General features: G+C 35.8%; 1 protein-coding gene across 7 annotated transcripts in view; it reads right to left on the minus strand.

Moving 5' to 3' along the window:
- LOC134665829 (3',5'-cyclic-AMP phosphodiesterase) overlaps positions 1-12,455 on the minus strand; it is a 614,694-nt gene that overhangs the window by 500,611 nt on the left and 101,628 nt on the right. The window contains exons 1-2 of one of the 7 annotated variants that reach the window (XM_063522839.1): positions 9,353-9,860; positions 5,137-5,569 (exon numbers count right to left, since the gene is read on the minus strand). The exons of the other annotated variants lie outside the window; for them this stretch is intronic. Of the exons in view, the coding sequence (XP_063378909.1) occupies positions 5,137-5,225 (89 nt within the window). The 5' untranslated portion in view covers positions 5,226-5,569; positions 9,353-9,860. Of the gene's footprint in view, positions 1-5,136; positions 5,570-9,352; positions 9,861-12,455 lie in introns of those variants that run through there. 7 annotated transcript variants of the gene reach the window in all.

Consider the following 12,455-nt stretch of genomic DNA (forward strand, 5'->3'; position numbering starts at 1 on the left):
TATCCTGAAGGACGGTACGGTCGACATTTGTCGGGCATGCCGCCGTCCCGGAGAGTCACTCAGGCATATCATTTCCGGTTGTTCTCATCTTGCTAACGGCGAGTACTTGCACAGACATAATCTCGTAGCCAGGATTATTCACCAGCAACTTGCTCTTCTATATGGCCTTGTGGACCGCGAAGTCCCGTACTACAAGTACTCACCTGCGCCTGTTCTCGAGAATGGTCGTGCCACGCTCTATTGGGATCGATCTATTATCACTGACAGGACTATTGTAGCCAATAAGCCTGATATTGTGATAATAGATCGTTCGCAACGTCGGGCCGTGCTCGTTGACATCACCATCCCCCATGATGAGAATCTCGTGAAGGCCGAGAAGGACAAGTCCAGTAAGTACCTAGACTTGGCTCACGAGATAACCGCCATGTGGGATGTTGATACGACGATCATTGTCCCGATAGTCGTTTCAGTGAACGGTTTAATAGCGAAGAGTCTCGACCAACATCTCGAGAGACTCTCGCTAGGTGGTTGGATCAAGGGACAGATGCAGAAGGCGGTGATCTTGGACACGGCGCGGATAGTACGTCGGTTCCTCTCTCTGCAGCCCTGACCACCGGTAGCTTGGGCCTTGCCCCGCTGCTGGCGGCACCCTAGGTTAGGTTTTTTATAATGTGTTTATATGTATTTTTTATTGTTTTGTAAGTGTTTTTATATTTTACTTTTATATTCATATTATAACAAACCTAACTTAAGACGAAAGATAAATAGAGCGAATAATAATAAATAAATAATAAATATTATAGGACATTTTTTACACAAATTGACTAAGCCCCACGGTAAGCTCAAGAAGGCTTGTGTTGTGGGTACTCAGACAACGATATATATAATATATAAATACTTAAATACATAGAAAACAACCATGACTCAGGAACAAATATCTGTATCATCATACAAATAAATGCCCTTACCAGGATTCGAACCCGGGACCATCGGCTTCATAGGCAGGGTCACTACCCACTACGCCAGAGTGGTCGTCTATTTTTATATAGGCACACACATAAGTAAGTGACATGTAATGCAATATCTGAGTATTCACTGCAATTCTTCATAACAGCACAAGACAAGCGTTGTTTATTAATTTTATTATGAATACTAATTGCTACTAACTTAAAAAAAAACTATTTAAAAAAATACAATAATGTGTACATGAGACAGACAGCATGGTTATATAACATCGTATGGCAGGAGGCGCGGTAAAATTCATCACCATCGGCTGACACCTGAGAATCAATCACCCGTACCCGCTATCAATCATCACCTACAACTGAACATTCACGGATGGGACCTTTGTTCGAGACGGCGTAATACCCCGATTGATTTACCACGCAAATGTTGCGCGACTTTGATAACAGGAACGAATACTGTTTCGTAGGAGCTAAGTAAGGAAAATTAGACTTACTTATTGCAAAAAAATTGTAAAAGCGACTAGGCACTTCACTTCACTCTTAATTAGTAGGTATCTACTTATTCGAGTACCTAAGCAAAGGCAGTGCCATTGTTACATGTGTGTAACATACTTCTGAAATAAATCTTTAGAAAATTAAGTATAAGAAGGACAAAGGACTCGACTCGGGACTTAAAAGACTGCAGTAGTTTTTTAAGCGCAGAGTCTCCTAAAAACCAGCTGAGTTATTCAAATTCAGACTCAAAGGATTCGTGTTTTTACCAACACGGCATAACCCGCATAACACACAACATCCGTGCCCTGGTCCGAAGATAAATCCCCTGGTTTCAACATGACTGTAAATCACTGATCCCCAAATTGACGACAATTTGTACCCGTCCTCCGGGATATTGAAATTTTTGGGGTGTTTTTCGTAATCTCGCACTTTTTAAGGACAACCATGATCTAATCAACAGTTTAATATATAATTAATTATTTTATTTATGTCGCTTTCTGAGTGAATTGCAAAATAATTTTATGTAGGTAACTAAGCGCAGTAAAGAAGCTGTGATTAGTCTTAACTTAATTGATTCATTTGTGTTACTAAAATTAACTATGTAAATTGTATTGTATTTATTGTACTTAATTCGTACATATATACGTCTATAGTATACGCTAACATACTTTCATGCATCCAACTTAAATAGAAATGGCTTAGCTGTGGTAACATAATGAAATCAATTAAATTTAGACTAATTAAAGGTGCTTAGCTACATATTAGTATGTAATTTTTTTGCAATTCACTCTTCTCATTAAAATATATGTTGTTTATTAATATTTCAGGGAAAAAAACCTTTATATCAATTGTACTTTTCTTTTGTATCTTTTTACTGAGGTGTGCGAATAAAGAGTATTCTATCTATCTATATAATTGTTAGGTTATATATATGGCAAATGCTAGCAAAATCTATCATATTTATTTATATTATTAATTTGTATTAAGCTCCACTTTTAGTAAATAGTAAACGAGACTTGTTTTAACAAATCTTCAGAGTGTAAAAAGCTTACAAAAACATATAACCTATTATTGAAATTTTTAGATTTTGTTTAAATGTCTAAGGTCGGGAACGAAAGAAAGGCCGCAGAGCCGCGGGTAAAACGCTAGACGTCTCGTCTAATAATATTATTGAAATTGAAATACCAACGAACTAATTTGCATAAGGCTACCTTTTGCCGAAATGATTACGCTATATTTTGCTCGAATGAAAATAATAACCAGAGACACCTTTAACATGACTTTCAATATTCCGAAGTTTATAGTTTACAAAAGTTAACGACGTGTAGGTAGTGTTAAACCATATACTTTTATTTCAGCGATTAACAGATAAATAAATTTAAATTACTAAAAGACATAAACAGGAATATAAAACTAAAACTAACTACAATTAAAATAACTAAAACTAAAAATTAAAAATACCTATCAAAATTTGGTGCCTTCGAAAGGGTTTATTCTCAATATCTATTCTGAATAAGTAGGTATAGTACTAGTGGAATAATCAACAAACTCCGTTACTGATTTTGCAGATTCATTGAAACCGCATAACATTTTATTTCGTTCTGCATGTTTTGTGATATTGGTAAGATACAGATCAAGTTTTAGTAGGTATATAAATGATTCTCATGTAGTCTACACATTGTGGTATGTATTTACAATTCTTATTGCATTGTCACCGTATCTACATGCGCATTTCAAATCGAAATATGCGACCATTGGAAGTGGGTGAAAATTAAATTCGACTTCAAAGGTTTGTTTACATAATTTACGTAGTTCACTGTTAGTTACAAGTATCCCAGACTGAACTTTACCTCAAGAGACAAAATGTTAAATCAGTGGCATGTAAGAAAAAAAACTGCGAAAAATATTTTAACAGAAAATAATTTTAGAATATGCTAACATGTAGGTATTCAAAAAATATTGCAGTCTATACCTTGCACATTTATATGAAATTTCGGGACCAATTACGCATCCCATTCGATTTACTTTTAATTTTGTTATCAATTATCATCATTGTTTTAAAGTCGGAAAACTCAACGAGATATGCTTTTTTTAATTGAATAAGAAGAAAATGAACTGAACGACATTCATTCATCATTACTTACAAATAAATTGTTATATGTTACTAAAACCAAAAAGAGCGGAGACGTTGTCCCTCAAATACGAACAAAGACGTGTGGTTTTTTCATTTACTACGTAGAATGATTAACGATCAAAACCAGATATTGTGGAGCCAAAACAAAATAGCACCGATTTCCCATTTCTAAAACAACAGAGTCTTGTCAATATCCTTTAGCTTGTATCTGTCAGTAGCGATTCCCCGGTTTCTTACATTAGTAATCCTTCTCGATTCCTTTGTTACTATCTACTGCTCGCGGTCTCTACAGCGAAAATGTTTTCATTTAATTTGTAATAGACCGCCCAAGTGTTTTTTCTGCAAATCAAGGAAAAGCATACTAACTGAACAAGCAACTGTAATTACTACTTTGAAATCACTTTTAAATTTTATACAGTAAAATAACACACTCGAGATATATCGAGCGGATTGAGTAAAGGAAAATGCTCTTTATGGTCCTGTTTATAAATTGGTCAGTAAATAGTGTAGTTAATAATAGATTATAAGGTATTAGATATTTCCAGTTCCCTGGAGTTGCAGGCGTCCATAAGCTCGCTTATCATCAAGAGGGGCATATACTTGTTTCCCACCGTCGTGGTCTTAAAAAAGGCCCTTATTCTCTATGTATATTGGCCATGCTTAGTCTTATGATCAAGACGAAATTTCAAAATGTTTAAGTAAAATTTTACTGATGTACGGTTTTGCAAGGGACACACGCATTCAGTGTTATGAATTATGAATTATTTATTTAATAGCACCGTTTCTGGCGATCACATGTAGTAGAATGACCGCATATATTCTATTGACTTTTTACATGCAGTTTTTGTCTTAGTTATCCCAATTATCCCATGACAATGCAGCGTGGGTAAATAGACGCACGCGATACTCACTTGTTTTTTAACTAAAGTTAGTACTTAGCTCACGTATTAATCATTAATGACTGAACTTTGATTATAGTGCAGTGAGCGACTGATCATTGTTCAGGTAATGACAGTGGTAAACAATGCTTATGTTTGCAGCGTAGGTAGTTACGCGATAACTAGTTAATTAGTAATTACCGCTCAACAGAATCGAGATTTGGTCGATTTATTACTCTGTTGAACACCGTTTAATCAGAGCATAGGTAATTAATATTATGACTCATCGTCATAAAAGTTTAGGACAAATTTTATCATCAGCATGTGGCCAAAGTTTATCCACTACTGGACAAAGATCATAGCTAAGAATATCCACAACACCCGTTCAGGCGCTATCCTCATCTATTAAAAAACGTACCTAGTGTTCGTACGAAATTTGCATATGGGGCAGAGCCCGCTGACGAAGCTAAAAATAGGCCAAACAATCAAGATCGACAGGGTTGGTAAGGTTAGGGTTGGTCGTCAAAATTGAAGTCAGCCAACACAAGATTACATTTTCTCTTAACTTATAAATTGGTACAAAATGTGGAAGGTTTTGATTTCGAACCTCGACCGGATCATGTCATGCATTTCGTTTCCTAGTCAGTAGCCGGTCTGTACTCACCGAACGTTAGCGAGCGTGTGTCGGCGGCTCTTGAGGTATCTGCCATGGTACTTCTGCAGCTCGCCGATGCTGCCCTGCTCCGCCTGCATCCTGCCGTGCGGCGCAGGCGCCTCCTCGCCCTGCTGAGCCGGAGGCGCGGACGGCGACACGCTGCCCACTGCCCCCCCACGCTTACGCGCTTTCCCCGACTTCCTAGCAGCAGCCGAAATGCATATCTTTACTGAGGAAGGACTCCCGAATCGCTTCTTGCCCGAACTTCGCGAAGAAGTGTACACTGTGTCTGTACTGCTTCTGGTGCTTTTATACGATGGTGTGAGAGTCGCGTCTGTCGCGTCTTCGAGGGGCCAATCTGAGTCGTCTTCCTCTTCGATTCCAGGAAGGGGCGACTGTTGGCCGAGAGGTCTCGGTGAGCTTATTACTGGTTCTGGAGCAACTGTAAACAAGGTAATAAAATTTAATAAATCTATCTTGGAGAAGGCTTGCATCTACAGTAGTATTAGGAGCTTAATATACACAGTGATATGCAACGTAATACTCGTTAGAATACGAGTGCCATTACGTGAATTTAGGTATTGGAATTACGTACTCGTATTCACAAGTCGTTCTACTACGTCTCGACAAAGGCACAATTTAAGCGAGTAATTAATGTCTTCCTGGTGAAGAGTTTGCGGATAAAATTCGGTGTAAGACTTGAATGACGAAAACAATTGGGTACTTTGAATTTTAATGCTTACTATTCAAATTTAATAAGGGAGCAAGCGCTGCAAAATATTGGGATCCGTGGAATTTATTATGCAAATTATACCTACTTGGAGTACTGAGGTTGAGAAAAACAGGCCTAAAGCAATACCAGCGCGATAAATTTAATCCAAAATATCGATTTAGAAGCAAATAAGAAGACAAGTGTAAACAAAAGAACTACTATTTGTAAGTACCTAGACTAAGACCTTCTCAAACTTTTTTAACAGTACCTAAAAGCGAAGGTTAAGTTAGCACAGTAAAAGTTAGACAGCTCCATTCATTAAGCAAATGTCACCTTGACAAAAACTAATACGAGTAGTTACCATCTCACAAGCAGAGTTATGTATAAAGGTAAACTAATGTTATACTTCGTTTTTTTTAGCATTAGAAATTAGATATACAATCTTGATGTGTCTTTTAATTGAAAAACACATTTAAAAAATAAGTTACTGCAAATATGTAATAATTATGAATATAATACGATCATTTATATTCTTCTGCTTTCATAAGTAATAGTTATTGATTTTTAAAAAGCGTTTTTCAATTAAAAGACATGCCAAGATCGCTTACCTTCTTGCAAGTTCTTTCCAATGCTAAAAAAACGAACTATAACTATCTAAATAGCCAATTACATAAATATTTGTAGTTTTATTCGGGCAATTACAAGTAAACACATAAAGATTAAGACGTGCGTGTTACATATTCGCGGAATTTGTAGATATAAATGAAAGCTCAAATACCGAATACAAAAGAGAATGAAAGTGAGCTTCCTAATATTTCGCCAAATAAAATATATCCTCGCTCGACACTCGCATATTTCTCATTTAGCTACGGTAACAGTATTACGCGCATAAAGATAATCACAACTTTATTGTTAGTTATGAGGACACATTAACTAAATATACCTACTGTTTCAGTCGGGATATTATGGGCCCTGGCAAGTCAAGGGCAAGTCATTTGATATGCTATCGTGACCTTGCGACTTGCCAGTATAGAAAATAAACATTACGTTTTTACTACGGCGAAATAATTTCCTAAAATTTTAATGGATAAAAATATGTATGGCCTCTAAACACGGAATATTTTAAGATACCTAATTACCTACATTAAACTAAACGTGTTTAAAAAAAACAGCAAATGGTACCAAAATAGTGTGTGTTGCGTGTTACCTTTCGTAAATGCTGTATTAAGCAAATGAAAACATTAAACAATTACATAGACATTCATTTAACTTAGTTGACTTTGTGTATACCTACGAATTTATTGCCGGTTACTGATGAAAGTAAAGTGGTGATGCTTTTATTTTTTTAATAGTAAATACCTACCTACACATATGAAAGACGTCATTAAAATCGACCGACTTTGTCATTACTTATTAGTTTTAATATAGAAAAACATGCATATATATTTGTCAAAGTAGGCCTAAGTGACGTTTCAATGCCAAAGAAATGTTATTCATGTTAATGCATATTCCCGCTCCAATTATTCTATGACATGCTAACATTGTATTCATTCATTACTTCATTACTATATAATACACACAACATAGATAATGGATCCCACCCAATATCTACATTATACATATACTTATGTATCTTTTTTACCTAATAGAAACTGGAATATCACAACGGAACATTTATTAACGGAAATCATAGTTTTGTTATCTAGATTCTAGAATATGAAGCTACCAAGTTAAAGTAATTATAAAAATATAAGTTAGGTATGCATTTTATGTAAATCTATCTAAGGAGTCTAAGGACAATCTGTCATTGTCCATTTGATCGATATTGACTATTATTATTATTAACTTTGTATGACAAATAGTTAATACAAAATTTAAACAAACAACTATCCAAATTAACATCATGTCAACCTTTAGTGATTGCTCTCAGAAAGCACAGCACAAAAATTGAACCAATTTTTGGAACCAATTTCCGGGCGATTATCAACAGTAAGATACGGAACCTACCTACACCGGAAACTTCCTCAACATTGACTACCTAAGTGCCACATCAAATATTATCTGCTTGAAGGAAAAGATTATCTTTGGAACTGACGTCTAATTCCTAATAACAGTAGTAACGTACGAAAGGTAAGTAATGTTTGCGTAGGCAATGTTGAGGAGGATTACGGTATTTATTAAAACATTTTTTATTAAGTTTTATTTCGATTTAAAATTTGATCTCTCGTACGTGATTCACTTGAAGCAATGCGCGCGAGCTACACGATTTCGTGTTATAAGCGAATTTAATAACTGATTAATTAAATACGTCATCAATCGCTCAAATAGTTCCTTAAGTAAGTGTATTTAACTCATTCACTGTCAGGCCCTTAATTGTGCCCTCGGAGATGTCCGAATTTCAATCCAAATCGCAGGGCTTATCTAAACACTTGCAAATAGTCAAGTAATTATTCTCTCAATATTTACCTCATCAATCATTATTCTGGGGCTGTCGGTCTAAAACGTTGAATTAACTTAAACAGAACGCCCAACATTCGGAACAGACGCCTCCCCTTCGTTCAATATTTGTGTAAAATACGACCACTCCCGCGTATTATGTTGCATAGGCTCGCCGCGAACTGAAATACTGTATACATACAAAGTGAAGTTCAATAGAAATGGCAAATGTAAACAAACTAATTTACTTTTATTATTTCGTAAATCTCGCACTTATGAAGGAAAAACTTATGATATTATCAACAGCTTATGTACTTACTTAAGTCTTTTATAAATATCTATTTATATTTGGTTAAAATAAATGTTAATTATTTATAATACTTCAATAAAAACAATCTTTCTAGGGATTTTAGGTAAGAAAAGCTGTCATATAATGTTTACATTATTTGCCATTTCTATAGAACTTCACTTTACCCTTCATACCCTTTTCACTTTAACAAATATGTTATCGGTTAGAGTTGAATTGATGAAGCTATTTGATGCGGTAGGTACTAATATTTTATTTATCATACTGGGCATCACAAGGTCATTTTAATTTATCTGCTTGATTTTTTCTTTATCATTTTCAAGGTACGAGTACCTATAGTTTTATTCATGAAATAAAACTATTGAATAATATAATCCGATAATATCCGTTTCAATAATTTTATTTCATGACTTCATGAGTAACTATCGCGGTAACCGAAGACAATATTATAGTTTTATTCTTTATCATTCTCAACGTAACGAGTATAATAAAATTTGTTGTGTTGTGTTTGTATAGAGAGAATTTGTAAAAGGTAGCACGCAAAACACTGTTAGAAATTACAAATCGTCGATATTGAATCAAAACAAAAGTTAGAGGTATAAATTATGCATTTTGAATCTGACGTTCATCTCTAACGCAAGACACGTTGCGTTTCTCACTCGCTAAATTGTGCCTTAGGTGCTCAGTGGGATCGCGAGCCGAGCACGCCTAAACAATTAAGCCAATTGTATACACTACAACTAATATAAGAAAATGTAAATAAAACTCACCGTATTCTTCAAGAGGAGTGGGCGGACTATCTCCGCGCAGCGCGTAGTCGGCGTCATCGACGGGCGCCGCCGCGCGCGCCCCGCACCAGGGCACGCAGCAACGGAACACCCCGCCTCCGACCACCGTGCTGCCGTCGACGCACGAGCAACACACCGAGCCACCCTCCGAACCGACCCACTCATGCGCATACACTCGCGCGACTCACTCGCGGCAATCACCATCAATGCACTCAACACGTCCAATATTTGGCACTTTATAACAGTTAAATATGTATAACAAGTCAGTCTTCGAAGTTAGCTTACAAGTGATATGTCAGTCGAATCAACAAGTAGGTAAAAACAGACGCAGGGAAGGAAGGGAAATATGTCTTGAGGATTTATAGAATCGTAGAAGGGATAAAAGGGGAAAAGGTAGGCTTTTTATGTTCAGTTTTAACACTGTACAGTTTTTACACTTCTATATAAACAAGAAACAATAATGAATATTCATTGTTCTTTTCTTAATTAGTTGATTACATTAGTCTAACGTCTAACCCATACTTTCTTTTAGATCTGAAATTTGAACGGTTAATATGTTATCGAATCACTGTGTACTGTTATTGATATTTATATTCATTTGATTTAATATATACTGATACATGCGGCTAATAAAATGTATATTCTTTGTAACAGCATTAAAACGTCATACCGAGTGTAAATCAGACATACAACGATTTGTAACTTTTGGTTGGCAAGATACCAAGTTGTTAATCGTTCCTCACAATTCATCAACTATGAATGATTGTATCGGATTGTGCACGTTATACTTTAAAATTAAACAAACAAGTTAGCGTTATATATGTACAACATTGTGGACCTATATGTGTATGGTATCGAGGTTGGGTCGGAACTTGGCGACTGGGTAAAAGCTCTGTAGCTGTCGCGGGTAACATATTGACTTAATCAATGAGGTCAACTACGACGTAAACTAACTAACGAACAAAGCAGATCTCTCTAACATAGGCATTATTTGTTTTCATCAAAGTTATCGAAGTATGTACAAGGCGACACGTAACTTCACGACTGCGTGACAATAGTTAACTATTTGTTTTAGAAAGGGGCAAAGTTGTTGTTTAACCGCTCGTGCTAATATTGATACCCGAGCAAGCGAAATATTCCAAAACGAGGGTTAATTGAAATTTGCCACCGAGTGAAACCGAAAAATTTTCACCACACCAACCTGAAGAAAATATTAACTGTAAGATATCAAACAAAATCAAATTCAAATGAATGTTATTAAATATTGATAATTTAAAAGTCAATTCTACCAGCAAACGTAAGAAAACAAGCCAAAATTTGCATTTGATTAAAAGTAATCAGGCAAAGGCCTCACATGTGAATAAATGCAACTTTGCAATCAGTTTTTGAACAATCAAGAGAGCCTTTACCAGTAATTTCTCAGTTGGTGGTGGTTAGGTAGGTAAAGGTGTTATTATACGTATGAAATCATAAATTTCGGCTTAGGGCTGCAATGAATTTTTTCGTCACACTTGCTAGGCGATGCGGTCCGTAAATCCTAATTTTCGATCTAGGGCTTTCTGCTGTTCAATTCGCATTCGTTCGCAAATTCTTGTTGACCGCCTTTAATATACAATGTTGTATTAAAACATTAACGATAGGTTAACCTTTTATAATATTAATATTCCTAGATAGACTTTAATCAAATATAGGGACCATAACACCATAAAATGGCTTTCAACCCGTTGTAGAAATTACAAAAATTAGGTAATTTTTCGTCCGTATTTTTAGGTAATATTTCGTACTACATCCGATTTTAGAATTTACTACATTATAATTAATTATGTTGCAAAAACAAAAACAAGAAACACTGGAGGAGACGTCCCGTTCTCGTTGCCAAGTTAAAATAAAAAGCCAATACGCTTCACAGCGCTGACCCCATAGTAAAAATAGGGCACAAGTTACTACGCAGTAGTCCCATTGTCACCATTAATCATTATGTCCACCTAACTACGACTTTTACTAGACGCCTACGTATGAATGGGGATAAGCAATAACATGTAATTAAATATACCCAATTACGAGTTTGAAAAAAATGGAATCATGATTGTTCGATTTTAAATCAAAATATTGTAGATCGCCTATTAGTGGCCACCGACTATTAACTGGCCACCCTAAACTAAAAATTTATTTATTTAATAGTACGGCATATATACATAAATATTTTTACAATAAATAGCTACATAACTATAATTATAAATCCACATTCAGGGACCCGATCCACGAGATTGCGTAAACAGATCTTCCGGGGAGCCTGAGAATGAAATTCTATTCACCTATAAACAGAATTCATATTAGTATAATGATTCAATAACTGGCCACCCTTTAATGATTAGCCACCTTATGCTAAAATAAATTCTGTATATAGGTGAATGGAATTCATTTTTAGTTAAGGGTGGCCAGTTATTGACGAATTACCCTATGTAGTAGATTGTTAGCCAAGGGACGAAAAGCACCCATTTTGGTCGAGATATTTTCGGCGCTCGAACGAAATGAGAGCGCCAATCGACGTGTCTAAATGGGTGCCTTTCACCCAAGTTAAACTCTCCACTAGGTATTTCGTTTCGAATACGAGGAAAGTAAAATAAGTGTATTCTTTCTTTTTGATATAGGAAGCAAACGCAGTTGTTAAACACATTATTAAAAAACATGAAAATTCATAAATAATACCCACGTTGTCTTTATTTAACACGACAATGAATTTTGTCCAATTTCATGCCTCATACGTCGTTCTTGTTGGCGAGGTAGAAATAAACTGTCGCAGCCTGACGTCTAACGCAACCCATTATTTATTGTTACTAGGGTTTGCAATCCGGATCCGAAATGTATGAAATTATCCGGATCTGGATCCGGATCCGCGGATCTTCCCATACATTTCGGATCCGTCGTGCAAACCCTAATTGTTACCCACACAATGTATGTCTTAGGAACCTGCAGGGAAAAATGCCTACGTAACATGACTTATTAACTAATGTTCTGAGATTTAGGCATTTTTATTTTATTAAAATTGTAGTACCTACCATGGCATTTGCAAAACGTGTGCCGG

The sequence above is a fragment of the Cydia fagiglandana genome, chromosome 7 (genome assembly GCF_963556715.1).
Source record: "Cydia fagiglandana chromosome 7, ilCydFagi1.1, whole genome shotgun sequence".
NCBI classification, from domain to species: Eukaryota; Metazoa; Arthropoda; class Insecta; order Lepidoptera; family Tortricidae; genus Cydia; species Cydia fagiglandana.